The sequence below is a fragment of the Letharia columbiana genome (genome assembly GCF_014066305.1).
Source record: "Letharia columbiana isolate WasteWater2 chromosome Unknown Sc0000012_s0, whole genome shotgun sequence".
NCBI lineage: Eukaryota > Fungi > Ascomycota > Lecanoromycetes > Lecanorales > Parmeliaceae > Letharia > Letharia columbiana.
The window spans coordinates 95118-115239 of record NW_023501050.1 but is presented as its reverse complement, the minus strand read 5'-3'; the positions used below and the strand labels follow the sequence as shown (position 1 = coordinate 115239).

At 50.7% G+C, this 20122-nt stretch overlaps 10 protein-coding genes across 10 annotated transcripts; 5 read left to right on the top strand and 5 right to left on the bottom strand.

Annotated features, from left to right (window-relative positions):
- Window positions 1-91: 91 nt before the first annotated feature.
- HO173_004568 (uncharacterized protein) lies at window positions 92-430 on the bottom strand (the record flags this gene model as incomplete). The annotated part of the gene is made up of 1 exon (XM_037306490.1): window positions 92-430. The coding sequence occupies one exon, from the start codon at window positions 428-430 to the stop codon at window positions 92-94; it is 339 nt and encodes a 112-aa protein (XP_037166428.1).
- Window positions 431-3166: 2736 nt separating this feature from the next.
- On the top strand, window positions 3167-5080 carry HO173_004567 (uncharacterized protein; the record flags this gene model as incomplete). The annotated part of the gene is made up of 4 exons (XM_037306489.1): window positions 3167-3579; window positions 3642-3739; window positions 3903-4677; window positions 4729-5080. 4 exons carry the CDS (start codon window positions 3167-3169, stop codon window positions 5078-5080), a joined length of 1638 nt encoding a protein of 545 aa, XP_037166427.1.
- A 293-nt stretch (window positions 5081-5373) lies between these two features.
- Window positions 5374-6323, top strand: HO173_004566 (uncharacterized protein; the record flags this gene model as incomplete). The annotated part of the gene is made up of 2 exons (XM_037306488.1): window positions 5374-5728; window positions 5830-6323. The coding sequence occupies 2 exons, from the start codon at window positions 5374-5376 to the stop codon at window positions 6321-6323; spliced, it is 849 nt and encodes a 282-aa protein (XP_037166426.1).
- A 248-nt stretch (window positions 6324-6571) lies between these two features.
- HO173_004565 (uncharacterized protein) lies at window positions 6572-6910 on the top strand (the record flags this gene model as incomplete). Its single annotated transcript, XM_037306487.1, has 1 exon — window positions 6572-6910. The coding sequence occupies one exon, from the start codon at window positions 6572-6574 to the stop codon at window positions 6908-6910; it is 339 nt and encodes a 112-aa protein (XP_037166425.1).
- A 367-nt stretch (window positions 6911-7277) lies between these two features.
- HO173_004564 (uncharacterized protein) lies at window positions 7278-9115 on the bottom strand (the record flags this gene model as incomplete). Its single annotated transcript, XM_037306486.1, has 2 exons — window positions 7278-7645; window positions 9052-9115. The coding sequence occupies 2 exons, from the start codon at window positions 9113-9115 to the stop codon at window positions 7278-7280; spliced, it is 432 nt and encodes a 143-aa protein (XP_037166424.1).
- A 298-nt stretch (window positions 9116-9413) lies between these two features.
- Window positions 9414-10340, bottom strand: HO173_004563 (uncharacterized protein; the record flags this gene model as incomplete). Its single annotated transcript, XM_037306485.1, has 1 exon — window positions 9414-10340. One exon carries the CDS (start codon window positions 10338-10340, stop codon window positions 9414-9416), a length of 927 nt encoding a protein of 308 aa, XP_037166423.1.
- Window positions 10341-11560: 1220 nt separating this feature from the next.
- HO173_004562 (uncharacterized protein) lies at window positions 11561-12406 on the top strand (the record flags this gene model as incomplete). Its single annotated transcript, XM_037306484.1, has 2 exons — window positions 11561-11579; window positions 11631-12406. 2 exons carry the CDS (start codon window positions 11561-11563, stop codon window positions 12404-12406), a joined length of 795 nt encoding a protein of 264 aa, XP_037166422.1.
- Window positions 12407-12526: 120 nt separating this feature from the next.
- On the bottom strand, window positions 12527-13331 carry HO173_004561 (uncharacterized protein; the record flags this gene model as incomplete). The annotated part of the gene is made up of 2 exons (XM_037306483.1): window positions 12527-12966; window positions 13097-13331. 2 exons carry the CDS (start codon window positions 13329-13331, stop codon window positions 12527-12529), a joined length of 675 nt encoding a protein of 224 aa, XP_037166421.1.
- A 104-nt stretch (window positions 13332-13435) lies between these two features.
- HO173_004560 (uncharacterized protein) lies at window positions 13436-14380 on the bottom strand (the record flags this gene model as incomplete). Its single annotated transcript, XM_037306482.1, has 2 exons — window positions 13436-14078; window positions 14130-14380. The coding sequence occupies 2 exons, from the start codon at window positions 14378-14380 to the stop codon at window positions 13436-13438; spliced, it is 894 nt and encodes a 297-aa protein (XP_037166420.1).
- Window positions 14381-17890: 3510 nt separating this feature from the next.
- On the top strand, window positions 17891-19359 carry HO173_004559 (uncharacterized protein; the record flags this gene model as incomplete). Its single annotated transcript, XM_037306481.1, has 4 exons — window positions 17891-18229; window positions 18291-18434; window positions 18490-18560; window positions 18618-19359. 4 exons carry the CDS (start codon window positions 17891-17893, stop codon window positions 19357-19359), a joined length of 1296 nt encoding a protein of 431 aa, XP_037166419.1.
- Window positions 19360-20122: the final 763 nt, after the last annotated feature.

The window sequence follows — 20122 nt, the reverse complement described above, 5'->3', positions numbered from 1 at the left end:
CCCCTTCCCCTTTCCCGCTCGAACCTCGAAGCTCAGACGTCCAGCGACCAAAGACGCAGCGTCCCCTCCCCCTTTGCTCCCCCCCTACCGGTCATGCCGGAACCTTGAGACCGTCGGCGTACCACCAGGGGTAAAGGGGCTTCTCGATGGCGAAATCCGCAAGGGGTTGTTGCGTAGGGAGTTGGGTGACTGGGGACGTGATGGTGGGAAAGCTGTGGTTATGGGTGTCGTAGGTGAAGGGAAGGTCGATCAGGAGGGGGGGAGGATTGGTGCTGGTCGAGTTCGATGAGATGGCTACGACGGTGAATGTCATCGGGTCCGGGAGGGTGGTGAGGATCGGATAGGACGCGGACGAGGGGCCTGCGACGGCGCCGAGGTAAGGCGAGGAGCCGATGAGCGGAAAAGGGTAATAATCCAATAGGCTAACCATATAGAGTAGTTATTAGCCTCGTCGATCACCCACAAATTGAATCACTGTTTTATATTATAAAACAGTGATTCAATTGCAAAGTTGCCCTATACGGCGTTAGCGTAACTGCTTATTTGGACATAGCAAAAATGAAGAAATAATCTACCCACCTATCTAGATGTCATTATACATACCTCTCGTTCTTACAGTACACAATGGCTACGAGCCATTCAGCCAGTCACTCAGTCAGCACTACCTACCCCGCCAGCTCACCACTCCACTCAGCCAGCCACTCAGCCAGCCACTCACTCAGCCACTCAGTCTGATATTCTACAAGAGAAGGAGCAATGCAGTACGGAGAACATTGCGGAGACAGTCAGCAGCAGCAGTGACACAACAGACCTACTCTCCACGATCTCATACCAGCCCGATACTCAGTAAGAGGAGGAACCACTGCAGCAGGTAAATGCGGAGAATATTGCGGAGACAGTCAGCAGCAGCAGTGACATAACAGACCTACTCTCCACGATCTCACACCAGCCCGATACTCAGTAAGAGGAGGAACCACTGCAGCAGGCAAATGCGGAGAATATTGCGGAGATAGTCAGCAGCAGCAGTGACATAACAGACCTACTCTCCACGATCTCACACCAGCCCGATACTCAGTAAGAGGAGGAACCACTGCAGCAGGCAAATGCGGAGAATATTGCGGAGAAGTCAGCAGCAGCAGTGACACAACAGCTCTACTCTCCACGGTCTCACACCAGTCCAACTCAGTCAGAAACAAGAGGAGGAATAATGCACTACAGAGAAATTGCGGAGACAGTCAGCGTAGCAGTGACACAACAGGCCTGCTCTCCACGATCTCACACCAGCCCGATACTCAGTAAGAGGAGGAACCACTGCAGCAGGTAAATCGGAGAATATTGCGGAGACAGTCAGCAGCAGCAGTGACACAACAGGCCTGCTCTCCACGATCTCACACCAGCCCGATACTCAGTAAGAGGAGGAACCACTGCAGCAGGTAAATGCGGAGAATATTGCGGAGACAGTCAGCAGCAGCAGTGACACAACAGACCTACTCTCCACGATCTCACACCAGCCCGATACTCAGTAAGAGGAGGAACCACTGCAGCAGGTAAATGCGGAGAATATTGCGGAGACAGTCAGCAGCAGCAGTGACACAACAGACCTACTCTCCACGATCTCACACCAGCCCGATACTCAGTAAGAGGAGGAACCACTGCAGCAGGCAAATGCGGAGAACATTGCGGAGACAGTCAGCAGCAGCAGTGACACAATAGACCTACTCTCCACGGTCTTATATTAATTTATTCAGTCAGCTACTTAGCTAGTCACTCAGTCAGCCACTCAGCCAGAGCACTCAGTTAAGCAAGAGGAGGAAACATTGCAGTAGGCAAATGAGGAGAACACTGCGGAGAAACCAAGCGGCAATAAGGCCACCATCGTCAAGAACACCGCTCAGCTCTCCAAGATCCCACGTTAAATTACCACACAGCAAGCGGAGAATAATACTACAATTTAGTCTGCTATCTCCGCGTGCCTAGGCAATATCACATTATAGTACATCACTGTAATAAGTATATAAGAGAAGGATCTACTGCGTCGATCACAGCCAATTAGACCTCTGCAGGTAAGGGTCACCTATCGAACAATGCATATTTGGACGAATTGAAACCGTCCGATGTGTCGAAATGTGGCCCCGCGCGCGCATCCCAGCCACCATGTTTTTCAGCCACCTGATTTTGTACTGTACGTATTTAGGACCTGGCCCCGGAGAGGTTTTGAAGAATCAATCCGTCCGTTCTACACATCACATACCTGAAATTCTAATACGATGTCTTCTTTCGACAGCCATTTTATTATTCGAAAGCTTTCACTGCGGCAGGAGAACTCGTGAGATACCCACCACTAATTAGCCTGGTGTCTCCAATCCTTTCCGGTATTTCGATACTTCTTGCCATGAGGACATGGCATTTCTCTATTTTTTGTGGGTAATTGTCATGTACTCCACTGGGGGGACGTATCTATGACGTGGTGTAGTGGCGATCACAGCTCAATAGCCTAGCAATATGACTATAAAGGTCGTCACAACGAGGGCCCCATCATTGAAGGAGTTTATGATGTATATATGTGGTGAAAGAAGAAGAATAAGTGAAATTCAAAGAGATTTGTGACTCTTCGGCAAAGGTTTCGCCGAAGTCCGTGATATTGCCCAATCGAGTTAGCGGTAGAAGGGTAGGGCTGTTCCCGCTTTGAATCATTCTTTTGAAATTCGGCAAAGCAATTACCATACACGTGAAAACCAGGATGTGTTTTGCGGAGGTCAAGTCTACTCAACCAAACATATACATTTGTGAGAATCCTTCCTAAGTAGTGGGTTTGCGCATAGCGCTACGTCCAAATTGAATGTGAGCTGTTATTCATCGTATGCGGGTGCAACGTTGTATCAATTGATTCCATATGCCAATGGTGTCACATCAATAAACGCGACAGCCAATAGGTTGTTGGTTGAGGCACCTTCGTGTTTCGAAAGGTGGGTGGGAAGTGTCAGCTTTCCCTGCTGCACGATGACCCAAGCTGAGGGCAGCACGCCCAATCAAATCATCTGCTCTTCACTCTCAGCCTTGCTGCCTCTTGCTGCTCCCTCTTCATCTCAGAGCCAGCTCCACCTTGTAGTGTTCTGAATGCTTTGCTGTGTCACATTTGACTTCTAGCTTTCATAACCACAGTAGAATGGATCCACTTAGCATTTCCGCTAGCATTACTGCATTACTCCAACTCGCCTCAACAGTCATACAATACCTGAACGGCGTCAAAGGCGCTCCCGAAGATCGTCAAAGAATCCTCTCTGAACTAGCCAGTGTCACCGGAGTTCTTTTCATACTCGAGGACCAGGCGGATAAAGCGAAGCAGGGTGATCAGTGGTCTTCAACATTACAATCACTCAACGTGCCAGAAGGACCACTGGACCAGTTGCGAAGAGCACTCGAGCGCTTGTCCTCTAAGCTTGCCCCGTCAGCTACAGGGTTGAAAAAATTTGGCAAGGCTATCATTTGGCCGTTCCAGAAAGTAGAAATCAGGGAGATTTTGGGTAGCATTGAGCGACAAAAAGCGCTGTTCAATTTGGCCCGGCAAAATGATCATATGTAAGATGTTCTGGTATGCCCGTTCTTCTGTCAGTTCACAGCTGAGGTCTCTTGCGGTGCAGACGACTCTCCAGAGCCATCAAAGAAGATGTGGCAACCATGCGTGAGGAAGTCGCAGAGATTGCCAAAGGAGTCAGTACAATAAAGATGAGCCAGATAAGTCCGTCACCCCTAAGAGTAAAATCACAGAACTTGTTCATCTTGATTCCAAGAGCTAGTCTTGAACAGTGTTATGGGCCCTCAATGTTCAAATCCTGTAATTTGGAAATTCTTTGCTTCGTCTAGATACATGTGTCCTCGCATAGCATACTTACGAGATATAGCCAGTGAGCATCAGAGGATCATCGAATGGCTTGACGCGCCAGATCCATCAACGAACTACAACAGAGCGCTGAAAATACGCAACCCAAAAACAGGCTCATGGTTCATCAAGAGCAAGCAATTTGCTAATTGGAACACCGCACGGGGGTCGTTCATTTGGCTGCACGGGATCCCTGGCTGCGGCAAAACCATTCTCAGCTCTACGATACTTCGAGATGTGCTCGAGCAGCACCATTCAGAGCCCAACTCGGCCGTGCTATTCTTCTATTTCGACTTCAACGATGCCGAAAAACAGCGACATGAGAAGGTGTTACGCTCATTGATCTGCCAGCTCTCCAGGTACTGCGCGAATTCGATCCTCCAGAATCTGTACTCGTCAAGTTTGAATGGCAGGCCGCAGCCGACTGAGGAAGTACTGTTAAATACCTTGCATCAAATGATGACCTCTCTGGGAGACACATACATCATCCTTGATGCTCTCGACGAGTGTGCAGAACGTGACGAGCTTCTCAAAGACCTTGAAGAAATTATATCATGGGAAGGTGCGAATGTGCATCTGTTGACTACCAGTCGAAGGGAAACAGACATCGAGGAGGCTTTGACACCATGGAGCGATACGCGGAATCGGATCAGCATTCAGAGCGAACTTGTCAATGCTGACATTCGCACCTATATACGCGACCGGCTTCAGATCGATCCAAGACTTAAAAGGTGGCTGAAACGTCCTGAAGTGCAGCGGGAAATTGAGGATACGCTTATGAAGAAAGCAGATGGAATGTGAGATAAGCAGTCATTACGGCTCTCATTAGGCTAATTTTTGAATGTCAGGTTTCGATGGGCAGCATGCCAGCTCGATTCATTAGGAAACTGTTTTCATCTCCCTCACCTCCGCCAAGCTCTGGTGTCTCTTCCAAAGACTTTGGACGACACGTACGCGCGCATACTCTGCAACATTGACAAAGACTATAATCACTACAATCGGTACATTCTAAAAATACTGCAATGGTTGACCTTTTCTGCTCGGCCATTGCAGCTCGAAGAAATCGCAGAGATCGTTGCTATCGATGTTGACGAGACTCCTCGCTTTGATCCGCTACGACGATTACCCGAACCACGAGACATACTAACGATGTGTTCGAGTCTCATCACGCTGACAATACAACGTCTACAACCCTTCTGACGAAGAAAGCGGCGGTGAGCTCAGTGAGGATCTCGGGGCCCGGATGCAACAGCGTGGCCGAATTTGACCCAGAACCCCATGAAACCTACGTCAGACTGGCGCACTTCTCCGTCAAAGAGTATCTAGTCTCAGACAGAATTCAGCACGGAACGGCTCCGCATTACAGAATTCGAGAGATAGAGTCCCATGGTATCTTAGCAGAAGATTGTATTGCATACCTCCTGCAATTTGATGAGCCAGGTTCTTTGACGGATGAGACTCTTGAACTATCTCCACTTGCTGGGTATTCGGCAATGTTTTGGCCTCACCATGCAAGATTGGCTGAGAAAGCCTCAACCAAAAGCACCACTCTCTTGAGCACGGAACTTTTGATGTCAGATAGAGAAGGCTTTTTGAATTGGATCCGGATTTGCGATCCTGACAATGACTACGAGAACGTGAGCCGCAGCATGGATGGCCCAGCCCCTCCGCTATACTATGCATCGCTGGCTGGGTTGTTCGAGTCAGTAAAGATGCTGATCGAGGGGAGTGTGAATGTTAATGCTCAAGGTGGAGATTATGGCAATGCACTTCAAGCAGCGTGCCTCGAAGGACATATTGACGTCGTAGGCCTCCTACTTGATAACGGAGCTAATGTCAATGCTCATGGTGGGGATCATGGCAATGCTCTTCGAGCAGCGTCAGCATACTGAAAAACATTGACGTCGTAGGCCTCCTACTTGATAACGGAGCTAATGTCAATGCTCAAGGTGGAGATTTTGGCAATGCACTTCAAGCAGCGTCATACAAAGGAGATATTGACGTTGTACACGTTCTGCTTGATAATGGAGCTAATGTCAATGCTCAGGGTGGGGATTTTGGCAATGCTCTTCAAGCAGCGTCAATCTTGGGATGTATTGACGTCGTAGGCCTCCTACTTGATAACGGAGCTGATGTCAATGCTCATGGTGGATACTATGGCAATGCACTTTGTGCAGCGTCAGCCTCGAGACATATTGACGTTGTAGGCCTCCTACTTGATAACGGAGCTAATGTCAATGCTCAGGGTGGGGATTATGGCAATGCTCTTCAAGCAGCGTCAGTCTTGGGTCGTATTAACGTCGTATGCCTCCTACTTGATAACGGAGCTGATATCAATGCTCAGGGTGGACTTCATGGCAATGCACTTCGTGCAGCATGTGACGCTGGAAAGAAAATCTTGATAACGGGTGATATCAATGCTCAGGGGGCATATGGCAATTGATAACGGGGTTGATGTAAATGCTCTGGGCAACGCATTCCATGGCAGTGCAGCGGGCTGCATCTTGAAAACGGGAAACAACTCAAATGGGGATGAATTGCTTTGCAGAGCAGGGCGGGAGGACATGAGGTGAAGATGCTGCTTGATAACGGGGCTAATGTAAACGCCCCGGGCAAGGAGTCAGCTGGGCAGTCCATTGTGGGCTGCATCAGGGCAAGGCTATGAAAATGTGGTGAAATTACTGCTTGACAATGGGGCTGATGTCAACGGCAATACCGGGGCAGTCATTGCGGGCTGCATCAAGGCAAGGCCATGAAAACGTGGTGAAGATGCTGCTTGATAATGGGGCTAATGTCAACGCCCCGAGCGGGAGTCAGCGGGACAGTCCATTGTGGGCTGCATCAAGGCGCGGCCATGAAAATGTGGCGAAGATGTTGATAGCAGAAGGAGCTGTGATGCCAAACGAAGAAAGCACAAGACGCAAGGAAAAGCGAAGAAAAGAAAGCGAAGAAAGCGAAGAAGAAGACGATCCACCTGCGCAGCAGGCCGGAGCGGTTGACCCCTTTGCTACTCCCGCAATCGCGAATTGAAACACCCCTGTTGCAGCGATACGTTGCCTGCCGTTCTCCGGTCTGTATCTCCTTCGTCCCCGAGTTCCGACTGTTCGCTAAGACTCACAACAGGCTCGCTATTGTACCGTTTGGATCAACCGTGGTTGGATTCGTCCAACTGTTCTCCGTCGTACTCGATCGCTGTGTGCAGCTGCGGGGCAAGATCCCAGAGTTTTTCTATCGCTTTACGGCCACGAATCGTCATGTTGAGGCATATGTAACTGGTTTCCTATGCGAAGTGATCAATAGAATGAATGAATGAATGAATGAATGTTCAATAGCAGAAAGTGCAGAGATTGAAGGGATTTAGTCCAGAGAATATTTTACAGCGATGTACGGATTTCTATCACGTAAGTTGAATCGTCTCCCTGGATGGCTGGGACAAAGTTGGCGCCCTACGGGCTGCCATTTGGGGTCCACGAACAGAAAGGTGGTTTCTGTTTTCTTTGCCTCGGCAGGTCGTTCGTGAACCCTTGTTGTTGTGGCCGCTTCTCCTGGGCGTGCACAAACACGGATCAATGCGTGTCCTTAGTAGACGGCCATGTTTCCTGGGCCACACTGAATACCCAGAGATGTGAGTATTGAGCGTGGATAGGCTTCCCTGAGCAGCGGCTTTTCCATTATTGAGCAGTGCCATTGCATCTGGCATGGAGGCAGCCGTGCCAAACTTCCCAACTTCGGAACCGGAATTTGGGATCCTCTCTTCGTTGTGTTCTAAGAGCCTTCGTCAGTGAAGACCTGCGCCTCCCGGGGACTTCTCTTTCCGAATTTGGCCTTGCACGTCCTCAGTGGCCGGGGGAGCGGGCCTGGGAAGCCACCGCAATGTTCTGCTCACAGTCGAAGCGGCATGAGGGATGGTCTATCCGGCCTTCCACGGAAACGGGGAAGTTTGCTCCTGAAAATGCTCCAGTTTTCGGGACAGTAAGAACGGGAGCTCTGGATCATGTGAAGAGGCTGTCATTCCAACGGGGAGCGTCTCCCACAGACGCCAGCTATCTGGAAGGCAAGACGATCATGTGAGTTCGTTTCGAGACGTGTAATAACGTGTAGCGTTGACTGGAACCACAGATAGCAGTGGAATCTCTGAATCTGGAAACTTCTTCGGGTGCTGATGAATGTGGGAGCTAATCCCTTTGCTCGGAGCTCGTTTGGAAAGCTCTACGCATTGGTGCTTGTCTGCCGGTGGCGATGAGTGTCTGCAGATCTTACTCGATGTCAAAGCAGACGTTGATGTGAAAGATAAACTTGGTAGGACGCCACGTTGTCTGGCTGTCCAAGTTGGTGCCCCTCTGAACCTTCTAAAGGCATTGCTCACCTACGAGCCCGATCCGAATAGCAAAGACGGTCACGGCATGATGCCTTTGCTCTGGGCAGCACATTACGACCGACCAGAGATTCATTCATGTTTGTCACGCAACGGGGACTCCGTCAATAATACCAATCCAAATGGACGCACGATACTCCATGTTGCTATTTCTCTCAACAATTATGGTGTATTAAGATTAATTCTGAAGCACTGGCCATCAACTTTGTTTCCAGGCAGATAAGAATGGGAGGAACCTGATCCATCTAGCGGCTTGCTTAGGAGATACTCTCCACCTTGGAAATCCTCCAGACAGCGAGCCTGGGAGGGTTGAAGGACGCAAACGGTGTGGACTGCACAGGCACCACTCCAACCCAACACGCTCAGTGGCGATTGATGAACAACGAACAGTGGTCGAATGGGGTCATAGAGCCCCGGGACAAAGATCCGAACGAGTGTTACCGTGCCTTCGAAACGCTTTTGGCAAGCTGTTGGGGAACCCCTGAGGAAGCTCCCGTCCAAGACCCTGTTTCGCCCTCGTCCCTCTACAACGTTCTGGCTGAACTCGGGTCTGACGACGAAGAGGATCAAGGTCGATGGCGATCAAGTATGGGAGGATTCTCCCGAGAGGCCAGAGTGAAAGTGCGGCCTCCACCAAACGCCGTCTGGGATCCTTCGTTGTTGGTGGAACGCAACGACTCCATTTGCAATCTCGGTGTCTTCTTTGGTTTCCCGTTCCGGTATCAGCGTTGGCATATGGGCACGCTTAGTTATTGGGGCGAATGCATGCCGTTGGAAGATAAACCACTGGTGTCACCTAGCGCTCCCGTTGCGTAGATGTAGGGGGTGTGGTGGAGACGGCGGTGAGGACTGAGATACATGGCGAGGAATCATGGAAGTATGCCAGGTTAACAAAGCCTATGAATGCCGAAAACAAAGCCAAGGTGACAGCATGATAGACGCGAAGTGTTTGGATAGATAGACATGCCACATCCTATGAACTCAAATTGTGTACCTATTGTACAAGTCGCTAGAAAATAATACCTCAAATGCAAATGCTGCCGCATGATCTGCTGTAACTTACAAGCCCTTCGCCGACGTCGACATCTCACTCATATCCAATAGCTCTCGTCGAGTCTTGTGCAACCTTTTCTCATGGAGTCGAGTAGTACCACTGGCCTATTTCTTCCCAGTGACCGTCCCAGCAGGCTTCTTCGCAGCACCAGCAGCACCACCTCCTCTCCCCGTAACAGTCCCTCCGACCTTCCCACCACGTCCAGCCGCGTTCCCGGGTGGCTTCGTCGGGGCGTTGGTAACGCCTCCAGCAGGGCCCTTCAACGCCTCTGCCCTCCCGGTCACCTTGCCCCCTCGACCAGCCGCGTTACCGCCAGCACTCGGTCCCTTGCCAGCAGCAGCCCCACCGGCCGCCTTCTTCTTGTTGTAATTCTCCTTGGCGGCCGCAATCGCCTTCGCCCTCGCATCAGCCGCCACCTGCGCCCCCACCGCACTCCTCGCCTTCGTCTGCTCCGTCTTTCCCGCCGCGCTCGGTGCCGCCGGCATGATCGCCTTCTGCTCCGTCGTCTTCGTGCTCGCCTTGTTGCCGCCCTTGTACGGCGTGTAGCTCGAGAAGCCGCCCGTCCTCGCGGCCTCCTTGCTCTTGGCCAGCCCGAGCGGGTTGCCGGCCGAGCCGACGCGTACGCCGCCCGCGCCCGTCGCGTCTTTGACGTAGTTGGCCCCGTCGTTGACGTAGGAGCCCCAGCCGCCGGCCGCGCCGGCGATGCCGTCGCCGACGTTGCGGCCGGTTTGCGATATCCCGTCGCCGACGGATTGGATGGCGCCGCCGACGGCGGTGCCGGCTCCGGCGACGGTGGTGTCGACGGCGTTCCAGAAGGGGTCGAGCAGGCCCATGGTTGTGGTTGGCGTTGGTTGGTGTGGTTGGTTTGGGGTGGGGGAGATGATGGAGGGGTGTGGGATGTAGTTTTGAAGTTGTAGAGTGTTGTTTGAGTTGTGTGGAGGAACAAGAGAAGATGTTGAAGTGTGGATAGTAGGCCAAGTTGGAGAGCCGCTTGGAACAGGATTGAAATTCAGGGTCTCGATGACGCACATGGGCAGGGGTCTGATTAGTCAAAAAGCCAGTATCAAGTCTTGGCAACTCTGATCGATCATGCAGGAACATCACTTTCATGCACGTCGAACACTGCTAGACTTTCACCATGATTCAGTTGAAAATTATGTAATAGTAAATTAATATACGAATGTTGAGTTCTGTTACACTAATATAAATTTGTTAGTCTAGCTTCGACCTTCAAGCATTTGCGGAGGTATCTCGGCGTTCAGGACATTTGTTGCAGACCTTCGCATGGTACTTGGTATAATCTAATCTACGAAGGCAGCATTGGGTCCTTGCATTAACGATCCCTTGCATGCAGAGTGACCAACGTCGGTCAACGTAAGCCCGTCATAATCGCGTCCCACTAATCCCAACGCAGGCTAAAAAATGATTCGCTGAACGGCGGGTATCACTTGAGGGCTCAGAAGTCAACATGACGGCGTTCGATGAAGACGTCCCCCAAAAATCTCCTCCACAACTTAATCAAGAAGATAGATAAGATCGGGTATCTACCTACCGTACGCTCTGGGAACTCCGGTAGACGTCAGGGAGTTGGGGGCAAACAAGACGATAGGAACCTGGCCCCAGCTCAGTCCGAACTTGACGTCTCTTTCGAGTCATGGTACGGTGATATAGGGAGATATAGAGGAATGCAAAGGTTGGAAAAGGAGGGGAGGTAATTCACTCGGTTGGTGACACAAGAATGTTTTCCCCCCACCAAGCATCATCCTTTTCCCAAAAACACCACACTCCGGAGCAATTACCTCAATACTAGGTCATAGTCAGTCAGAAAGTCGAAATCTGTAAATTAAAAATGGTGGGATGGCTTGTAAGATCAACAATGAAGGATTGTTGTGGTTCTTGCAAAATCGCTAGTTTTGTCTGCCACACCAAACTATTTCGTCATAAAAATAAGCACAAGTCCTTTCCATCCATCATCGCTACTGGCCACAGTCTTACGCTTCTCCCATCTCTTTTGCCAGCAGCTTTCGTTCATATCGCTTCGATCACTTGTTTCCTGTGAACGCCACATTCGTTACCACTGTCTCTCGATTATATATATTCTAAGCAACTGTTGCACACCAACATCTTGCTATTCGGGCGTGCAGTCCATTCACTTATCCACCCTCCCGTGCTGATGCTCAACAACAAATCTGCGCCTTTTTGACATACCCCGGGACGCTTGGGCGGACCTCGCCCACATCGTTTACCGACCATGGGTTCGGACTCCTTAGGTATTTGACGCCTTACTCTGTAACAGCGAGGACGTACTGATACTACAATAGCGACCTACGCTATAGTTCTGATCCTATGTTTTGGCATCCCGTTCCTCATTCTCGTCGTCTGCTGCGGCCTTGTCTGGTGCGGGTTTTGGGTCAATGTCGGATGTGGAGGCATTCTACACTGCTGCCGCCGGGCACGCGAGCGACGAGAAGACCACCGACAAGGGCGGAGATTACGCATGCTACAGCAAGAGGAGGAACGCAGAGAGCGTAGGTCTGAGCAAGAAACCGAGCGGAGACTGAAGCGACAACACCGCGAATGGATCGCTGCAGAGCGATGCTCGCAGGGTGCTCAGCACACTCAACGGCCGATGATCGAATATCCGGCGTCAACACGAGTCCCTCTATCTGCGGTTGCCTCCTCACATTTATTCAATAATAGGAGCCCTCAAGGAACGCTCGGAGCTTCTGCCGGCGTACCTAGCAGCAACAGTCTCGACGGCCATGCTCCTATGACCACTAGTGGAGGCAGTCGCGTTATTGCTTGGGTTCGGAGAAGCACGCCTGGTTTACCTACGGACTCCCGATGCCAAGCGAGCTACACAAGTCGATTGAGTCGACGTCGTCTACAACGGCGGAATCGCAGCCACAGTCTGACTGCCTGGTTACAACCGGGCTCCCCGACAGCTTCCCGAGGCTCGTTGGATCCGGTAGCGGCACCTGCGCCCGCTCATACGGTTCCTTCCTTTCGATTGGAAAGACAGAGCCAGACCTCGATTGTTCTGGCCTCTAACAGATCCAACAGATCCTCTCATCACCGTCTGCTCGGTGAAGCCTGATTCGTTACGATACCATCTTCCGACAGGTGACTTGCCAAATCTGCAGGATCTTAGCTACTGCTAGAGAAAAGTTCCAGTCAAGGCAAAAGACGACGTACATTCATTTTGATGTTCAATACCTTAATTTCCACCTCTTTCCCATTTTGTCCTTGTCTCCAACCAAGGTGTTCCGCCTCTACCCTCGGCGATTGCCATCGCAACCGCACAGAATCGGTTCGGCCATCCACCTTTACTGATCCCGACTTTGTTGGCAAAATTCCACCTTCGACCACAATGACTTCCGCACTGGCACGGCGCCCAGAAGCCAAAAGACTTGCAGAGCTCACGCCTCTCGGGAGAGAGAACGACCTTCTTCGGACGCCGAGCGTCTCTGCTGTTGGGCTTCCTGTCGTTGAAGTGCGATTCGATGTGCAACATGTATATCATTGCTACGACAAAACCTTTTGGATACGGCGTTTTTTCGAGTGGTGCTGAAGCATTGCGGAGCAAGCGACGCCACGTCTCTTCGATGAGGGCGACTGGAGGGTGGTGGCCGCGAAATTGGCGTCGGAACATGGAGTCTAATCCTCGAAACAGTGAGAGTCAGCGGATCTGTACGGCGATATCAAAGTCTCTGGGAAACTGGCTCTCCTTGACGACAGGTACTGATACTTCAGTGATAGCCATGTCCGGACTCAAAGTTCAACTCACACCACACATAGCCATTGCTTTCAGGGTTAATCTTGCATGTTTCATGATATATCTTCTCATATATGGTGAGCGATTCTAGTGTGATGTAACCCCAGTATGAGTCGCTTGTGCGTTTCAAAAATGTTGATGACCCATTCAGCCTATAAAAGTGGCGTTCGGACGTCACACGAGGCATGGACAACTGTCCCACATCTGCAGCAGCAAAGTGGAAGTCAGCTTTCACACTACACCACATCAAGACTGAATACAAGACTGGATACCATAATAGTATCACCCCATGTAACGAGGCTCGCATGCAACCTGAAAAAATACAACAGCGAACGCGATGTCACCGCGACCCTAGGCAAAGTTCACTTGCTCCTCATGCTCCAAGTATGACGTACTCTGCTCTGATCCTGCCGCTTCCTGGGACTGCAACAACCTCGTCTGGTGATCCGGGTTGTTGCCATAGTATGCCGACAGCTCTGCAACTCTATCCTTCTTCTTTGCGTCCGCCAACCCAATATCCTCCATGTACTGAGGATCGAAGCGCATGTACCGGTGGATCGTCGCTAGATCCTGGTGAGCTCGAAGAAACTCTTTTGCGGTATCATCCGTTCGCGTAACGAGCTCGATGAACCTCTTCGCGACGTGCTTGACTGTGCCATTGAGGGCTTTGGGGCCCATTTTCCCAGTGCCGATGGAGAGAATGCAGCGGATGCGTTGGGGAAGCTCGGCGTCGGTGAGATTGAATTGCACAAGGGCTTCGCGCCATAGGATTGAGACGGGGTTGTTTTGGTAAAAGCCGCCGTCGAGGAATGTGCGGCTGATGCCACCGTGGGAAATCTTCATGGGCTCGAAAAAAGAAAGCGCGGCTGTGGACGCAAGAGCTGCTTCGCACAATGTCACCTGGTCGAAGTAGTTGGACTGCTGCTCGAATGGCCGGGCGTAGTTGGTGAATTGGACGTCGTCACTGGTGTTGGCGTCCGTGGCAACAACGAAGCTGAGAATACTGTAAGCCGCCTGAGCTTAAGGGTGCGCATGGTGTACGTGCACTTTGCAGTGAGACGGTATGCCTGCCCTCCTCATGCGTACGGTCTCTGGTGGCATGCCTTGGGTGACACGCGAATCCCCGATCACACTCAGTATACGCTCTCTCAGCCTTGACTGTTGATATTTGGGAGTGAGCTCTCGGCTGAAGATGTTTACAGGCATTACAGGCGTAGGATTGTCAAAGACGTAATCCATGACCTCAATGTATTTCTCAATGCAGGTCTGAACGTCCATCTCGAGGCACCCAAGCATGACGGCAATCAAGCTGTCAGTGTTTGAGAGTCAGTGATGACCGGGCTGCCGCCAGAGAACTATTGCGTTACTCACGCGCCGGTGCTTGTACCTCCGATCATGTCAAAATAGGTGCAAGGTAGCTCATTTCCGACAACTGACATCACTTGCTGCAGTATAAACAACGAAGCCAGACCCCGCACCCCTCCGCCGTCGAAGCACAACAGGCGGAGACCCTGTTCGTTAACTACAGATTGAGCTGTAGTCATGGCTCATTTATGATTCCCAGCTGCAAGCTTTTGGCCTGAACGAATGGCCGATACTTCAGCTGAGAGGATACAATGTCGAGTGGGTCGACACCAATTTTCAAAGCGTTGAGGAAAATCTCAGAGGGTGGGGGCATCGCTCAACCTTGTTGATCCTCAATTCGCATAAGTGCTGATGGCGCTGCTTGGAGTTTTATCATTGGAGGAAAGGAGGCTAGCTTATCATGGCGCGTTTCCAAGGCTTGGAGCTGACACCTGTGATCGTCCGCTCTACTCTAGTAGACATGTGCTGGTTGCGCGGCTAACCAGTAATGGAACGCTTGCCGAGACTGTGGGAAGACCACTCCTGTGGAGTGTTGAATTCATTCTCGAGGGGGAGGACACCCAGCCCCACAGACCCTCCGAGGGTTTTTCGAGGGCTCTTCGAGGGCTCGGCTGTCGAAGCAAGCTTAGATATCTCGGAGAGCTCTCGAAAGGTCAGAGGGGTTTGGATTCTTGATTATCTTCAGGTTGGACGTGACTCTCTAGGAACTGATTGAGGGTTCTTTGAGTATTCACGTCCAAGGGACTAATCTTGTAAGCTCGAGATCATATTTGATATCTTGACTTCTAGTTTTAATTCGCCAAGATTTGTTTAGATGGCACGGTTGAAAACCGTATGGAAGTATTTGGCTTTTAGAAGTTTGCAAACTTACTTTAGTGATAATATATGATAGGTGTTATTGAAGGGATTAAAGAGATGATTGATGAGATTTTGATATTCGATGTTTACTCTAGTCGTTCAGTACCTAAGGTAAGTAGCAGTGCTTCAGCTGGGAAATAGAAACAAATAAGGTATGTTTTAGCGTCAAGTTTGCGAAAACAGGATTCGATTGGTTCGGAGTATAGCACTTGGCATTCTTCGAGTCTACAGCATTGAAAAAGCAAGCTTTTCAAAATAAGTAAGGTAGCTAGTATTACGGAGGTCGACACCAAAAAGTCTTGCACCCGCCACGAAATGGGTCCAGCTGTCGGACAACGCCCCGCCCGGACAATGCGCTCAGAGCTGTTTCGGACCTGTACGAACCCCATTCGAGGGCCCATGCCCCTATCAGGCCCAACAGACGTCCCCATGTTCAGTCTATGCGGTCCCCGGAAATGAGTACCTAGGTAACTCCAAGGTCTTTAGCGACAGGGCTGCCTTCCGAAAGCAGGGTTAGGGCTGCTATTAGCGCATGTGCGAGACCGACCTTTTGGTGTCGACATCCATAGCAGCGGGCCAGCCACTGTGACAGGATCTCGGGTTACGCCCCGCCTGAAGGGTTGCATGGACGGGCTTGTAGTGCAGACCTCCGTAATGTTTACGTTGCGTCGCTTCCTTGTGCACGGTACGTAACGCGAGCAAGGGCGAGATGGGATTGTCTTTTCCATTGTCCAATCACTGCGGCTCATTGCGGCTCAAGACGTTTCGAGCTTGAGTCGACCAATCCAATTATCCTAACATTTGACCTCGCACAGAAGGATGATTTTTGGCAATTTTGACTGTCAACGATTGCAATTTTTCACAGATCTTTCGACTTGTGGTCGAACACATGATTTTGAAGCACGCATTCTGGAACCACTCTGTTGAAGAAGGCTTCAGGCTTCCAGGTCAAAGTCCTGCACGTGCCGTCTTTGACAAACCATTGACTGATTGTTGGGTTATTTACCCATTCAGGATTCCTTGTGCGTTTCAATCGGGGTCGCGCATGCCAATAATGATAGATCGACGATGACGGTGAGTAAGATCCCTCAGTCTCGGCCGAGCTTTGTCGGATCCAAGCTTAAGCGAAGACGGTCAGCTGCCATCCCTCGTGAGGTTGCTTACATATTCCTCTCCCCCGGGTCGCCTCTGTGTGCGCCATTCTATATTGTTATGTTCAGGGAATCATGACTCGTACGGGTTCAACATGTGTAAGAGAGTCGTACCTATTGCGGAAGCGTGCGAAGGAAAGCTTTAATTATAATTCATTGCATACATATTCCACACATTTCACCATGCCGATATTCTTGTGCCAATTATTGAAAGCGATACGACGAGACCTCTCCCCCCACGCCGGATTGTTGAAAGCAAGTAGACAATGCAATATTGGTGGCTGCCGTGTGGCTGCCGCTGTGCAGCAGTCCACATAGAGGTCCGTGCCACAGACTTGGTTCGGGTCTGCGGCGCAGACGCGCTTCTGCCGGAGAGCGTCAATAGACATTTTTGGGACCCACGTATACGTTATACTCTGCAGTCGAGTTGGGTGGCTCGTATTGAATTGAGATGTTGAGATTTGTAGGGGTAGCTACGAGCCGGTTGTAAGTCGCGATTGGAGGAGAAAATAAAAAAGCACCGTCCCTAACACCATTGTACCAGCACCATTAGGAATCGAAGCTGATATATGCAGACGGATGAATGATCATCGATTTATCGAATGCTCGCATTAGCAATTGCCAACTGACCAATACGACTGCACTCCGGGGTTGTGTATCTTGCTTCAATTAAACTCTAAATACTCGTCATGGAATTCTGCATCATGTATCCTGTATCATGTATCATGCATGTCTCCTTTAAAAGCTCCCGAAAAAGTACAAGTACCTACCATGTCCAGCTTGAGGAGGGGGGAGCAAGGAGCATTACAGCAGGATATGCTAACCAGTACAAGGTTAGGCTTCCCTTTCCGGCATCCGCTAGAGCCCGGACACTAGATATGGCCGCAGGATCTAGTCATCCGAGACCCGAGTCATGCAACTCGAGGAACTCGACCTGTGTGACAGGCAAAGGGTCGGTGAAAGTGGGTGTCTTGTAAAGTACATAAGTACATAACAACAAAGTACCAAAAGTATCTCGTATACAAGCATGTGGTAGTAGCGTAAGTAAGCAAGTTGACATACCACTCACGAGTCTCACTCTGAAATCCCATCGGCCATTACTTGTACCCGCAGCAGTCAAGCCTCGGATACGAGCAGAGCAATTTGTACCCTCTCGTCTACCACACCTACTTTCGCTTTCTTTTTCTTGACTTCCTCTTCTGTCCGACATTTGTGCAAGTACCTTACATACATGCAGGATAGGTACCTTTTGATCTGCATGACACTTTGCCTACCGGGTCTAGGCATCTGTAGAATAAATCCCTCGCTTTCCTATCATTCGTCCGCCCTTGCTTGGCGTCACTTGTTTCATGGTCTATGTCCATTGTCACTTTCTCATTTCCGCTTTCCCCCCACCTTTATCAACCCTACCTCACAATCGCACAAAGACATTATGGACGTTTATGTCGACAGTGAAAGACCGTATTCTCCAACCAGACGTCCCACAATGATTCGTCGGGAGCGGAGGGAAGCCAAGCGGAGAATGGTGCTACTCTCTCTTCTGGCCTGCTTTCTCTTTCTCACATTGGTCGCGTTCCGACGACCGAACAGCCTCATGGGCGATTACACTCGCCAACCCGCAAACTCAACAGCATTAGCGCCTTCAAGAACAAACGCCAAAGCAAAGTCATGGTTCAACGGGAGGCCCAAATCGACTGGTCCAGACCTGGGCAATAGCGAAAGACGTCTCCCCGACAGCAGTCTTGCGGATCTGAAGAACTCCTCTCTCGGGGTACGTCCAAGGCGGCTTGTGGAGGGTGAGGAACTGTCACTGACAACACTGCGCTCCACAGTTCGAAAAGGTCTTCGTCCTCAATATGCCATCACGAACCGACAAACTTGACGCAATGATTCTGGCTGCCTCTGTAACGGGCTTCGAATTTGATGTCCTCGAGGGTGTTCAAGGAGATTCCATCTCGAAAAAAGCTCTGTCTGGTGTAAGACTGCTTCTGCCCTCAACAAAGAAGACCCCAACGCTGAAAGTTGCTCTAGAAATGGGAGAATAGACCTGGTATTGAAGGCGTCGTGGGCTGCTGGCGTGGACATATGAATTTTGCCAAAGAGTGCCTCTACCTCGCTCCGTTGTCCAGAACTCACGCTAAATATTTACTCGCCTTCAGGATCGTCAGCAGACGCTTGTCATCAGCCATCATCATCGAAGATGATGCCGACTGGGATTTTAACCTCCGATCTATCATGGAGTACATTGCTCTCGGCAGCCAAGCGCTCCTCGATACGCCCCAAGACGAAGCCCCTCGCTCACCTTATGGTGACGGCTGGGACTTGATGTGGTTCGGCCATTGTGCATCTTCCTCCATCAAAGGAGACGACCGGCGATTCATCATTAAAAACGACCCCAACGTACCCCCACGACAACACCGTGCGAATTATGGAGACATACCGGATATGTCTGCCTACGACGACAACACTAGGATAATGTTCTTCACCGCTGGGAACACCTGCACCTACTCTTATGCTCTCTCATACCACGGGGCTGCCAAGGTCCTGAAGTATCTCTCCATGGATATTTTCAACAAGCCCATCGATTTCGGCCTTCGTGAGATGTGCGAAAAGAAGGACCGAGGCTTTCAATGCATAAGCGTCTTCCCGCAGATCTTCGGCGAACACAAGCCTGCTGGAGCTAACGAGAGAGACTCGGATATAGATCCACAGAATCGGTCCAGCGTCAGGATTAAAGGCTACTCACACAATACTGTCCACAGCACGAGACTGAACGTGGAGCATTTGATTGATGGGCGAATGGACTTGCTGGAGAATCAGTACGGCGAAGATCCCCACCTGGAAGGACCTATCGTTACAGAATACCGGACGGGTGTAGAGGAGCAGATACCGGGCAGTTGAGCATGTTTTGCACGCGATGATTTCCATTACGACCAAGCATGACGTTCCGGTCTCGAGGAGTTTGAAGGACGGGGGATGTAGCCAGGAAGGAGTGACATCACCTCTGAGGCCATTCAAACTGTTTATTGCTCGACCGCTAGAGAGACTGGCATCGGTGAGAAAGGAAAGAAGGGATACTGAGCCCGTGGGAGCCAGACCTGCTATTGCTCGGTTGCTTCACGCATGATCTCCATCACGAATTGGCGCTTGGGGCTTGGGAAGATGCGTGTCAGACCGTGCCTTACAGCGACGGTCTTTGATAGATGATATCCAGCATATGGTACACTGCTTGTCATAAGAGTCAAATACAGTAATACAAAACGGTTCGAAACATGAACTTCCTCTGGATGGCGCTCTATTTTTCATGGCTTTCGCCTACACTGTCCCCTATTTCAGTGACTTCTCTATTCTCTTTAACAGCAAACAGGATGACTCTGGTAATTCCGTGTAGAGCTTGCCCGCAAAATGGACCAAAATCCATCTCAAGGCAGAACTGCTGAGATTTCCCTCCTCACGTGACACCAAAGCCGTTGCAGAATCCCTGCGGTCGATCTCGCCTTCCAACTTTGCGCTAAATTTTGGGCCTGGTCCTCGAAGATCGCGAACCGGAAACACCCTCTCCCACGGCGAGACTTCCAGCATCCCCATCCACCCACCCACCACAATGCGCCCCCAGAAGCCATCCACAGATGCACAAACACGATCGCGGACCTCTTTGACCCCC